At 36.0% G+C, this 12,803-nt stretch overlaps 1 protein-coding gene across 7 annotated transcripts in view; it reads right to left on the reverse strand.

Moving 5' to 3' along the window:
* N4BP1 (NEDD4 binding protein 1) overlaps window positions 1–12,803 on the reverse strand; it is a 108,110-nt gene that overhangs the window by 67,938 nt on the left and 27,369 nt on the right. For 6 of the 7 annotated variants that reach the window (XR_005213781.1, XR_005213780.1, XR_005213779.1 and 3 more), the window contains exon 2: window positions 2,195–3,888. The exons of the other annotated variant lie outside the window; for it this stretch is intronic. Coding sequence is in view for 3 of the 6 variants with exons in the window: in XM_037815625.1 (XP_037671553.1) it covers window positions 2,195–3,888 (1,694 nt within the window). In the remaining 3 variants the exon portion in view is untranslated. The remainder of the gene's footprint in view (window positions 1–2,194; window positions 3,889–12,803) is intronic. 7 annotated transcript variants of the gene reach the window in all.

Raw genomic sequence — 12,803 nt, forward strand, 5'->3', positions numbered from 1 at the left:
CTGCATGGAATTTACAGTCAACCTAATTCAGACTTAATACTGAAGCAACTGATTTAGAATAAGGGCTCATTTTAATTATTGCTATTTTCAGATTAATCTACGTTAAGTAGGAGTCTGTCTTCTTAGGGTATCATGTTCTTTTGTAAAAGTGTTGCTTTTAAACTGGGATCTCTGTGAATTCAAAGAAAATTCAAATTCTCCTGAAATACTCCGTTTTCAAAAAAAAATTAAAGCAAGTCCTATCAGTGTGTGTCCTCACTGAACTTAAGCAGTTTTTAAAAGATAAAGTAGCATACCCTAGGGGGTGTTAGGAAATGCATGGTAGTTTTGGGGTGCCACAACAATGGGGTGGGGTGGGAAGGCTACTGGCCAGGTAGGAGGGACTAGACAAGCAAAACACCCTGTGATAGATACACAATATCATTTCAAATTCCAATAGCGACGCCCCATAACCCCTGGGAAACAGACTTGTTAACCACTCCAAAAGTGCCATATCACTCTCATTCTGCGTTAATTTGCATTTCTTATTCTTTGAACATCAATTTGGGAAATCTTTCCACATACTGAAAAGTGAAAAAGGATTAATATTACTCACAATCATGACCTAAATTTTTTTCCACCATTTGAGTCAAGAAATCGTAACAATGAGGAACTGGTGCGGGCTTGAAATGTGGGTGACTGAAATTGCATTTTACATTTTTAGTTAGGTAATGCTATGCAGCTGTGGATTTCCCCTGAATATAGCTGCCAAGAAAAAAAAAAAAAAAAAAAAAAGTGAAATGACAATAAACAGTAATATTTGGAAATGAAGAAAAGTATATTATAAATTTTTACCCCATCTTCAAACTTTAACATTTAAAATGCTTGCATTTTTTTTGGACAGAAAAACAGCATCAATAATTCATTCAAAACATAAAAAACAAAAGCGTCTTCATATTTTTAGAAATATATTACTAAAACATTCATGGATTAAATGATATACTTGAGATTTCTTTCAGAATAATTTGGGGAAAAGTAGGTGGGGGCATAGATGAAACAAGATTGGCCATTAGTTGATAATTGTTGAAGTTGGGTGGGGAACACATGGGGATCCATTATGTTATTCTGTTTCTTGTGTATTTGTAGCAAATTCTTACAATAAAAAAATTAAAACAAAAAATAACAAATACATAAGAACTTATATATCTCAGTAATAAAATTTATTTTTCAATCTCATCAGGTATGTCTAAAAACTCAAGGCACTAGCTGATCTTTCAGAACTCCTAGGAAAGACGCCACACAGACTCAGCAATTCTGAAAAGTTTTTTAAGATTCAGTAACTTCTACCTTATTCTACATCTAAGTGCCCCTTTTATTGAATTGTGGCTGTTTAAAATGCTAGACTTTGAAGATTTCTTCAAAATCAATGGGTGACTGACTGAAAACTGGAAGAAGACTTTACCTAGCAGTTGTTGAAACGGATGATAAAGATGTAGTTTAGGTCCAAGGCTACAGACTGCAGGAAATGAAGCCCAGAGGAGTTAAGTTCCACAGTGGATCAGAGATTCTGACTCAACCCTCACACTCTCCTTGACTATATTAAACTGCCCTCCAGGAAAAAAAAACAAAAAAACAAATACCACACCACGGATCTAAAATGAGACTACTAAGAGGGATTCTAGGAAGACTAACTGGAAATTATTGGTTAACTCTTTTCATTAAAAGCAAATATTTAAATGTTAGTAAGAACAGAAGTCCACAACAAAGCTCAAATGGACTAGTTTCATTAAAAGGAAACTGCTATCCATCTAGCAACAGGAGTGTAACAGAAGTGCCTTACGCCTGCCACACTGCACACTCATGGCTAGAGACCTAGCACATTCTGGCATAAAAAGACAGAAAAATCTCTTTTTTGCCTCCATCCTCATATTCAGAACCTAAAGAATAAAAAATCTTTATATTGCTTATAACTGGGAAATACAATGTGAAAAGATGAATTTTCTATCATCTCTTGCCCTCAGAAATATAAGGTCTGCAGGGTGAAACAAAGGTCATTAACTCCAGGAGACAGAACAAAACTTTTCCAACATTTTTTTCCAGATAAGACTACAGGTCAACCAGATAGATACATAGAATTCCTATAAATACATGTGATTTTGAAACCCTGTGGAGAGCCTAGTTAAATTAGAATATAATTTGCAGAGAGTGGACTTACGTAATTGCAACATTGCTCCCATCAATAACAATGTGCTTCAAATCTGTTCTCCCTGGTTCATTTTTTAATTCCAGCTTGTAGGGTACTTTTAGAGTATCTCGAAATCTTTGAACCCCTGTAACTGAGGAATCAATATGATCAGACGGTCCTGCCAACCTTGCATCAGTAATTGAAGGCAGCAACTGGGATGGCAGCATCGGTGGAGAAAGGGGTGGACAATTTGACTTAGAGTGAGGAGAGCTACAACAGCCTGAATGGCTTTCACAGGCAGACTTCATATTACTTGGAAGCAAGGGTTCTGCTTGCTGCTGGAAACCATTTTCAGGAAAACCTGGAATTCTGGCCTGGGGTCTTGCAGCTCCCCTTGAAACAAAATTGACAACTTCTTTGGGGCTTGAAGGAGCAACAGAGGGTGAACTGCCATCAGTTTCAAGGTCTATGTTACAAATGTAGTTCTGGTTTGAACTCCAGATATCTTTTTTCTGTTCTATTTGCACTGTTTTGAAGGTATTAGTTTTGCAATTTGAGGTACACGGTTTTGATTCTACTCTGAATGGTAACTGAGAACATTTTTCTACCATATTTTGCTGTGAGTGAGTTTGTGTTTTCTTTGGAGTGGAATCCATTTTAAGATCCTTTATGCTGCTACAAATGCCTTTATTTTTGGTTTTGTTGGTCTCTAGATACATGGTACCAGGTGAAAATTCTCTGTCTTCTTGAAACCTTTTATTTTCTTTTTCAATTTCCTCTAAGAGCAACAATGGCTCAGTTGAGGGCCCAAACTCCGTAATGACCTTTTCAACAATTTCTTGGGAATAGCCCATTGTTTTAAAAAAGTTTACGAGGATGTTGTATTCCATTTCCTCAGTAGCGTCTTTTATATCTGGACTTAAATTTTCAGAATCAGTAGAAGAATCAGATAGGTCAATGATTGCATTTCCAGCTGATGTCTTACCATCACGTAAAAGCTCCCCCTCTTGAACCTTTTCCAAGGAAAACTGCTTCTTGGTATGTCTTTCTTCAGAATCAGAAAATCTCCTTTTGTTACAAACTCTCTCTTTGGAAAGAGCCTCTTCATTTGGGGTTAAGCCATTTATTGGAACAAAAAGTACATCTGGGGAACTAGAAAAGATTGTATCCATTTGTTTTGTAAGCTCAGAAACAGGAGTCCCTGCTTTATTTCTTGCATCTTCCTGCAAAACAAGTTCATTTCTGGAAATATTCAGTCCTGTGGCAGCATCCTGTGTAAACTCTGTTTGTTTAGAATCTCTAATTTCAATAACATCATCATCTTCTGTTTCAAACAGATTTTCCTCACCCTGAGTGAGTGTCAAAAGTTCTTTTTTCAAGGACGTGGGCAAAATCAACAAGTCCATTGTATAATTGTCTGCATGGGCTTCAACAAATTGTTTAAATTCCCTTTTTACCTCTGATTCTTTTTGACTGCTGGGTAGGTTCTCATTATTCTCAAAAAGCTTCACAAACTGCTGAATGTGACTCCTAGCCATGACCACAGCCTCAGCACTCCCTCTAATGCCAAGAAGACCAATGTCCAAAATGCAGAGGTCAGCACAGGTATCCTGAATCAAGCTCTTTAGAAACAGGCTCTGTGCTCCAACAAAAACGCAGTGCATGGCCTTGGGGTAACGTTCTCTTTCTTCTAGTTCAGGTTCACAGATTCCTTTAATGTATTCCTGTTAAGAGATGATAGGAAATTAGATCATTTTACAAAAGCTCCTTACAGCACATATTAAGTTACACAAACGTCAAGCTGATTTTACACAAATCAAAAGCATTTTTGTTACTTTGGGGAAAAAAAAATGCCATGTTTTAAATATTGCTTAATTGTCCTCAGAGGAACTGAGAACTCTGCATCTAAATCTAAAAGGCAGGTATTTGTAAAATTATCAATTGAGTATCTTGCAATGTGATATTAGGGGCTTGACCAGCTACACAGTGGATGATCACAAGACTAGATTTATTTACATCTATGAAAGACAAACATCTTTGCTGTACTACCAGTCATTTATTACTACTATGACATAAGACATTAAGCAAGTCAAACTATTTACTTGAGAATGAACCTCGAATTCTGTCTTGCTACTCTTATTCTTGTTTTTCCATATAAAAAAATTGATATTGAAGGCATTCAGAGGTGTGAAATCAAGTGAGCAAGCCCGTCCCCTCTTCCCCCAAAAAGAACAGAACAGTAGAACATACTGGTTAAGAACCTGGGCTCTGGAATCCATGTCCTGGGCTCAAATTCCAGACATATAACTTGCACAACTTAAGTTACCTAGCCCCTCTAAGCCCCAGTTTCTTTAACTGCAAACAGGGAGATAAGGACAACGCAAACTCATGGGAATTAAACGAGATGACTACATCCTGACAATACTGCCTTGCACACTGTTAAATGCTAGCTAAATAACAACAAATAACACCGTTAGTTAAATTATTACCAGACAAAATTTTCTGGACAAATGTTTGTGAGAAATGAGCCTGGGGACAGCTGACCTATTCTTAAACTAAAACTAGAATATTATCAAAAAATGGTGCTATTTAAAAGTTCCACCTGTGCAGCCCCACTCACTATGTAGATGGCCATTCATCTTCAGTTAAAGTTTATACTCAAATAGGTGTGCACATTTCTTGTTCACCTATAATTCAGAACTACAAAATCCCTATGAGTAGATGAAACACCAAAAATACGAGAAAAATGCCATAGAGAAAAAGCACAAACTAAGTGGCGTGAAGGTCAGCCGTGCTTTCTATGCTCCCTTTTGTCCTCTGGACACACCAACAGTGTTAGGCTTGGTGGTGAAGAATGGAGATAACTGGTTCTGGATACAGGAGCCTGGTTTTTTATTAAGGTCGTTTGTTATTTTTGGAACATGGTAACTGAGTTAAATACAAAGTACAGTAACTGATCATCCTTTCTTTCTGGATATACAAGAAGAGGGTTAAACATCAGCAACTCTGAAGATCTCCAAATGGGCACCATTTGGCTACTGCTTCTGTTTAAACTTATGCTGAATTTAGCTTGTGGCTTAAAGTAATTTATGTGTGTGTGTCTGTGTGTGTAAACATTTTACGTTGAAATAGAGGCTCACAGGAAGTTGGAAGTAGTACAGAAAGGTCCTTTGTATTCTTCCCCCAGGTTCTACAAATTGTTGTATCTTCCATAATTATAGTACAATATCAAAAGCAGGAAATTTATATTGGCACATCGTGTGTATACGGTTCTATGCCATTTTATCACAGGTATAGATTCATGTAATCACCACCCTAATCAAGGTGTAGCCTTATTCTATCACCATAAAGATCTCCCTTAGAAAGATCTTCCTTAGAGTGAGAGCCTGGCCACTTCCCCCTACCAACCCAAACCCCAGACAACCATTAACTGTTTTCTTAGCTCTATAATTTTGTGATTTCAAGAATGTTATAGAAACATAATCATATGGTACATTACTTTTGCGAGTGGCTTTTTTTTACTCTACATAATGCTCCTGAGATAGATCAAAATTATTGGATGTATGAATAGTTCATTCCTTGTTAATGCTGAGTACAGTATAGATGCACCATAGTTTTTTAACCATTCACCTAACTGAGGCACATTTTAGTTGTTTCCCGTTTGGGGCTATTACAAATAAAGCTGCTATGAACAACTGTGTACAGGTTTGTATGTGAAATCAAGTTTTAATTTCTCTGGTATAAATGCCCAGGAGTGCAACTGCTGGATTGTACGGAAAGTATATGTTTAGTTATTTAAGGAACTGCCAAACTATTTTCCAAAATGGCTATAACATTTAACATTTCCACCAGTAATGGATGAGAAATCCAGCTTCTCACATCCTTGCCAGCAGTTGGTACTGTCACTATTTTTTATTTTAGCTGTTCAATATGCTCTTATTCAGCGCAATGTCTGCTCATTTCTTTTCTCCATTTCCTAAGCGGATTGTTTGGTTTTTAGTTAGATACAAATCTTACATGTGTGTCTTTGTCAGATAGTTTGCAGTTTGCAAATGTTTTCTCCCAGTCATAGTTTGTCCTTCGTCCTCTTATCAAGGTCTTTTATGAGCAAAAGTTTTTAATTTTAAAGAAGTCCAAGGTACTGATTTTTTCTTTTATGGATAGTGCTTTTGTTGTCATGTCTAAGAATGCTTCACCAAGGCCCAGGTCCCAAAGATTCTCTCCTATATTATCTTCTAAAAGTTTTAGAATTTTACATTTTACATTTAAAACTATGATCCATTTTGACTTAATTTTTACATAAGGTGTGAGGTTTAGGTTGAGGTTCATGTTTTTGTTTAGGGATGTCCAATTACTTTAGCACCATTTCTTGGCAAGACTATCCTTTCCTCATTGAGTTGCCTTTGTACCTTTGTCAAAAAGCAGTTGTCTGTAATTGTATGTGGTTATTTCTGAGTTCCTCATTCTGTTCCATCAACCCGTGTATTTATTCCTTCACCAATACCACACAGTCTAGATTTCTATTAACTATGTAAGTCTTGAAATTGGTTACTCCCACTTTATTTTTATTTTTAAAATTGTTTTAGCTATTCTAATTCTTTTGCCTTTCCAAATAAATTTTAGAATAATCTTGTCTATGTCTGCAAAATCTTGCTGGGATTCTGGTAGGAATTATTCAAGGGTAACCGATGTCTTTACTATGCTGAGTCTTCCAACCCACGAACAGAGGACATTTCTCCATTTATTTAGATCTTTGACTTCTTTCATCAGTTTCGTAGTTTTGAGCATTTAAGTTCTACATACCTAAGTAAGATTTACACTTAAGTATTTCATTTTTAACACTGAGCAACTGCAAATGCTCCTGCACTTTAAATTTTGGTTTCTATGTGTTCACTGCTAGTATATAGAATCTATACAAGTGTTTATCTTGTATCCTGCGACCTTGCTGAATTCACTTAGTTTTAAGATTTTTTTTTGGTAAATTCATTGGGATTTTCTATGCAATCATACCATCTACAAATATTTCTTCCTTTCTGATCTGAATGATTTTTATTTCCATTTCATGCCTCATTGCACTGGCTAGAACTTCTAGTACTATGTTAAAGAACAGTGGTGAGAGCTGACATGCTTGTTCCTGGAAGCACTTTTAGTCTTTCACCATTAAGTATGTTAGATATAGCTGAGGAAGTTACCCTGTATTCCTATTCTGAGTTTTTATAATTAATGCGTGTTGAATTTTATCAAATGCTTATCTGCATCAATTGCTATAATCATGTGATCTTTCTTCTGTAGACTGTTAATATGATGTATTACATTAATAGATTTTTGAATACTTGAACCAGTCTTGCATTCCTGAATAAGCTTTACTCTGTCATGGTGTAAAAATCTTTTTATATATTGCTGAATTCTATCTGCTAATATTTTGTTAGGAATTGCTGATTTTGGTCTGTAGTTTTCTTTTTGCATTGTTTTTCTCTGATTTTAGCATCAGGATAATACTAGCTACAACTGAGTTGGGAAGTATTCTCTCCTTTTCCATTTTCTGGAAGAGACTATATTGAATTCATGTTACTTCTGCCTAAAACATTTCATAGAATTCTTCAGTGAAACAACGTGGGCCTGGAGATTCTTTTTTGGGAATTTAAAAATTACTAATTAAATTTTCTTAAAAGCTATAAGGCTATTCAAACGATCTCTATCATATTAAGTGAGTTGTGGTATAGTTTGTACTTTTTGAGGAATTGTTTCATTTCGTCTAGGCTGCAAAATTTATATGTGTAGAATTATTCATAGTATTTCCTTATCTTTTGATGTGTGCAGGGTTGGCAGTAAAACCCTGTTTCATTTCTCTTATTAGTAATTTGTGTCTTTTGTCTTTGTCAGTGTTGCTAGAGGTCTGTAAGTTTTATTGGTCTTTTCAAAAGAACCAGCTTCTTGTTTCACTGATTTCCTCCACTGCTTCTCTCATTTCAATTTCATTCATTTTTGCTCTTATCTTTATTATATTTTCCTCCTGCTTTGTTGAGGCTTATTTTCCTCTTCTTTTTCTAGTTCTTTGAAGTGGGAGCTTATATTACTGATTTGGGACTTTTCTAATACAAGCATTTAGTACTTCAAATTTCCCTTTCAGCACTGTTTCAGCTGCATCCCACAACTTTTGATATGTTGTATCCTCATTTTCATTCAGTACAATGTATTTTTAAAAATTTTTCCTTGGGACTTCCTCTTTGACCCATGAACTATACAGAAGTATGTGGAGATTTTCTGTTATTTTTCTTTTATTGATTTCTAGTTTGACTCCTAGTAATGAAAGAACATACTTGTTATTATTCAATTCTTTTATTTAAATTGAGGTTTGTTTTATGTCCCAGAATATCATCTATCTTAGAAATTTCCTGTAGGTGTCTGAGAAGAATGTGTACTCTGCTATTCTTGAGCAGAGGGTTCTATAAATGTCCATTAGAACTTCACTGGTTAATGTTGTTGCTGAATTCTTTCATATCCTTGCTGATTTTCAATTGTTTAGAAAAGGGTGCCGAAATCTCCAGCTATAACTGTGAATTTTTCAATTTCTCCTTTCAGTTTTGTCAGTTTTGCTTCACATATTCCGCAGCTCTACGATTAGCTATATACACATTTAGCACTATCTTCTTGATGAAATGACCCTTTTTTTCATTATGTAATATCCCTCTTTATCTGTGATAATTTTCTTTGCTCTGAAGTCTACTTTGATAGTAACATTGTCACCACAGCTTTAATATTTGCATAGTATATGTTTTTTCTCTCCTTTTACTTTCAATCTACCAATTTCTTATAAAATGAGATTCCAGAAGGCTGCATATAGTTCAGTTTTGTTTCTTAACCCATTCTCACGGTCTCTGTCTTTAATTGGTGTGTTTAAAACTATTTACATCAATGTAATTATTGGTAAGTTTGCATTTAAATCTACCATTTTATTTGTTTTCCTGAATGTAGAGTTCACTATTTTTAGTCCTGCTTCCCCTTTCCAGTCCTCTTTTGGAATGAACATTTATTAGTATTACATTTATTAGTATTACATTTATTATTATTACATTTATTAGTATTACATGAATGAACATTTATTAGTATTACAACTTAATTTATCTACTGCATTTTTGACTACATATCTGTGTAGTTTTAGTGGTCACTAGTAATTGCAATATAAACACTTAACTTTTCACAGTCCACTCAGAAGCAGTAATCTGCCATTTCAAGAAAAAGGTATAAACCTTACCCTCTTATAGGTTCCTTAACCCTCAGTCCCTTTCCCCTCTTCCTTACATGTTATAGTTGTCTTACGTGTTACACGTACACACGATCAAAACACCTCAGACAATATTATAATTTCTGCTTTCAAACATCAAGCTCATTTTAAAGAACTAAAGAGAAGAATATAATCTAATTAAATTTACCCAGATGTTTACCACTTTTGTCTGAAGAACTTCCTTTTGGAGCAGGCTGCTGGCAGTCATTTCTCTTTAGTTTTTTTTCTTCAACTGAGGGTGTCTTTATTTCACTTTCATTCTCAAAGAACAATTTCTCTGGATAGAGAATTCTGAGTTAACAGTCCTTTTCTTTCAGCACTTAAGAAAAATACTGTGCTAGTTCCTTCAGGCCTCCATGGTTTCTGATGAGAAATCTGTAGTCATTCTACTTGTTGTTCTCATACATGTAAAGTGTTTTTTTTTTTGAATGCTTTCATGATTTTTGTTTTCAGTTTTCAGAGCGTAGTTATGATGTGTCTGGGTATGGAATTCTTTGTGTTTAGTTTGTTCACTAGAGCTTCCTGAATGTACATTTACATCTTTTGCCAAATTTTCCCAAGTTTGCAGCCATTATTTATTCAATACCACACTTTCCTTCTAGGACTCTGAGAGCATGAATATTAGACCTTCTGTAATTATCCCAAAGGTCCCTGGAGCTCTTTTCATTTAATCTCTTATCCCCTTTTGATAGTATTCATTTTGGATCATTTCTTTGCTTAAATTTTCTATTTTTTCTATTGGTTTCAGAAGTATTTGTGACTGCCTTTTGGAATATTTTTATACTAGCTATTTTAAAGTCTTTGCCAAGTAATTCCAACATTTGTATCATCTTGGCATTGGTGTCTGCTTTTCCCATGTGGACTGAGACTTTCTTGGTTCTTCATATGTCAAGTAATTTTGGATTATATATCCTGTCCATCTTAAACATTATGTTACGAGACTCTGAGTCTTGTTTAAATCCTACGATGAATGTTGACACTTGTTTACCAGGTAATTGACTTAGATCAAGGCTGCAAGCTGCAAACTGCCTTCTGTGGGCTGTGGTTCAAACGAAAACTGCAGTTCAGTTTTCAAAACTTCTACAGTGTTATTTGGATATGTCTCTTACGTGTGTCACCCAGTGACTTCTGGGACCTGGATGGTGGTCTTTTTGTTAGTTCAGTTCCCCAAAGTCTTTGCTATGCTGAATTGGAAAGAGACACGCATATGTAGCTTAAGGATGAGATCATAAACAACTTCATGGGGCCACTTTCCTGAGCTCCTCCTTCGACCATCGTCCTTATATTTTCTGGTCCCTGAGATTCTTCCTTTCGGCCCTCCAGCCAGAAAGCTGGGGCTTTGGTTACCCCACTCTGCTTTATACTCTGCAACTGTGTCTGGATCTAACTGAAAGGCAGAGAGAAAAAATAATGGGTTCTGGTCCCATCCTTCTGGAGTTTTGGCCCCACAGGCACCAGGTGCCTTCACCATGGGATTGTTTGAGGGCTAGGGTGTGAGAGATTGGAGAAAAGAAACAGGAAAAACAAAACAAAACAAAACCAAAACAACCCCCCCCCCACAAAAAAAACCCAGGGGATTTCCACAATATAAATGTTAGATGTTCCTTTTTCTGTCTCTTGAGCCAAAACTAGAGGGCTTTTCCTGGTGCTCTTTCTGTGCCCTGGTACCCACTTCCACACCCAAGTTGAGCTGAGTTGAGTACAGCCTGGGGGATAACAGGTGCGGAAAAAATGGTAAACTCACCGCCAGTTTGGTGGTGCTTCAAATTCGGGTCTTCTTTCCATTCTGCCTGCTAATATTTACTTTTCAGAGTCCTCAAATAGCTGCTCCATGCATTCTGTTCAGGTTTTATTGCTGTATTCAGTAGGAGTAACAGGATGGAGAATGCTTACTCTATCTTACCCGGAACTGGAAATTTCTTGTGTCTGTTAACGTAAGTGACTCTGCCCTGTTTAACATAAGTGTATGGTTGAATTCACATGAAATGCTGTCAAGACTGCTGTAAATGTAGCCACTGGATAAGGAAAAGTTGATCACATTCACTCGAAAATTATTCAAGCTGGAAAGGAGAGGTTTCTTCTCTAGATAAAAGACCTTCCAAAAGAAATGCCCTCTAAACAAAAGGCTTATTCACCCAAAATAAAGCCCATATATCAACAGATCCTATCCAGACACAGAGCTTCCAATCAGCTTTTCAGACTTAGTCTAAAATACAAAAAACACCCATGTTCGAATAAAGCCTATTATATGAAAGACAGAGACTAGTAAAGTGGAACACAAAATAAAGGAAACTGGATAAAACTAGATAATGCAGGGTACAAAAAGAAAATTCCAACAAAATTTTAGTTAGTGCTTTGGGGCAGATACAAAATGACAATGAAGTCATAAAACAGCAATCATGATTCTAAAAAAGGAAAACAACAATCAGAATGAGAACACTGGTAAATTAAGAAAATGATGGCCAAAATAAGAGTCAGCAGAAGAACTCAAAAATTAAGTGGAAGAAATCACTCCAAATGTACCACAAAAACAAATAAATGGGAAAATTAAAAGAGATTATGAGTCCATCTAGTATATCCCAACTCTAATTAACTGGCATTCCAAAACATAGAAGGGCAATTAATAAAGTAGTAACAAAAAATCATTTCCTGGAACAAAAATATGCAAGACTATGTAAAATTAGTGAAGAAATAACATAAAATCCTTTCTTGGAACTAAAGGACACACATTCTGTCCTGAAAGGGCCCACAGACTACCCTGGCATGATTACTTTTAGGAAGCCCACAAGAGAAAATTCCTGGAGTATGGGTGGGGAGTAGAAACAGGGCACAGAGGAAAAATAACCATCAGAATGTCACAAATTCTCAACAGCAATTCAGGATGACAGGGAAAAAGGGAAGCAATGTATTCAAAATTTTCAGGAAAAATGATTTTCAATCCAAGTCTATATCCATCCACATTACATATAAAATATAAAGGTAGAACATTTCTAGACATGCTGGAGGCTCAGAAAGTTATTCCCATGGACCCTTTCCATGGGAAACTATATGAGGATAAAGTTCTCCAAACATACAGGAGATAAAGTAATCAGTCAACAACAATTCAAGAGTGGTAAATGTAAGTCCAAAGATTATAACTGTGCAGCAGACAAACTGAGCAATCAGCTGAGACTGGAAGAGGATAGAGGCTATCCTTTGCTAGGGCTGTTCTCCCAGAAAAGAGGCTCAATGGATAGATGATTGTGCCAGTTGGGATGTATTATGTCCCCCAAAAAGCTATGTTCTTTGATGCAATCTTGTGGGGGCAGACATATTAGTGTTGATTAGGCTGGAATCTTTGGATTAGGCTGTTTC

The sequence above is a fragment of the Choloepus didactylus genome, chromosome 22, assembly GCF_015220235.1.
Source record: "Choloepus didactylus isolate mChoDid1 chromosome 22, mChoDid1.pri, whole genome shotgun sequence".
In the NCBI taxonomy this organism is placed as follows: Eukaryota; Metazoa; Chordata; class Mammalia; order Pilosa; family Megalonychidae; genus Choloepus; species Choloepus didactylus.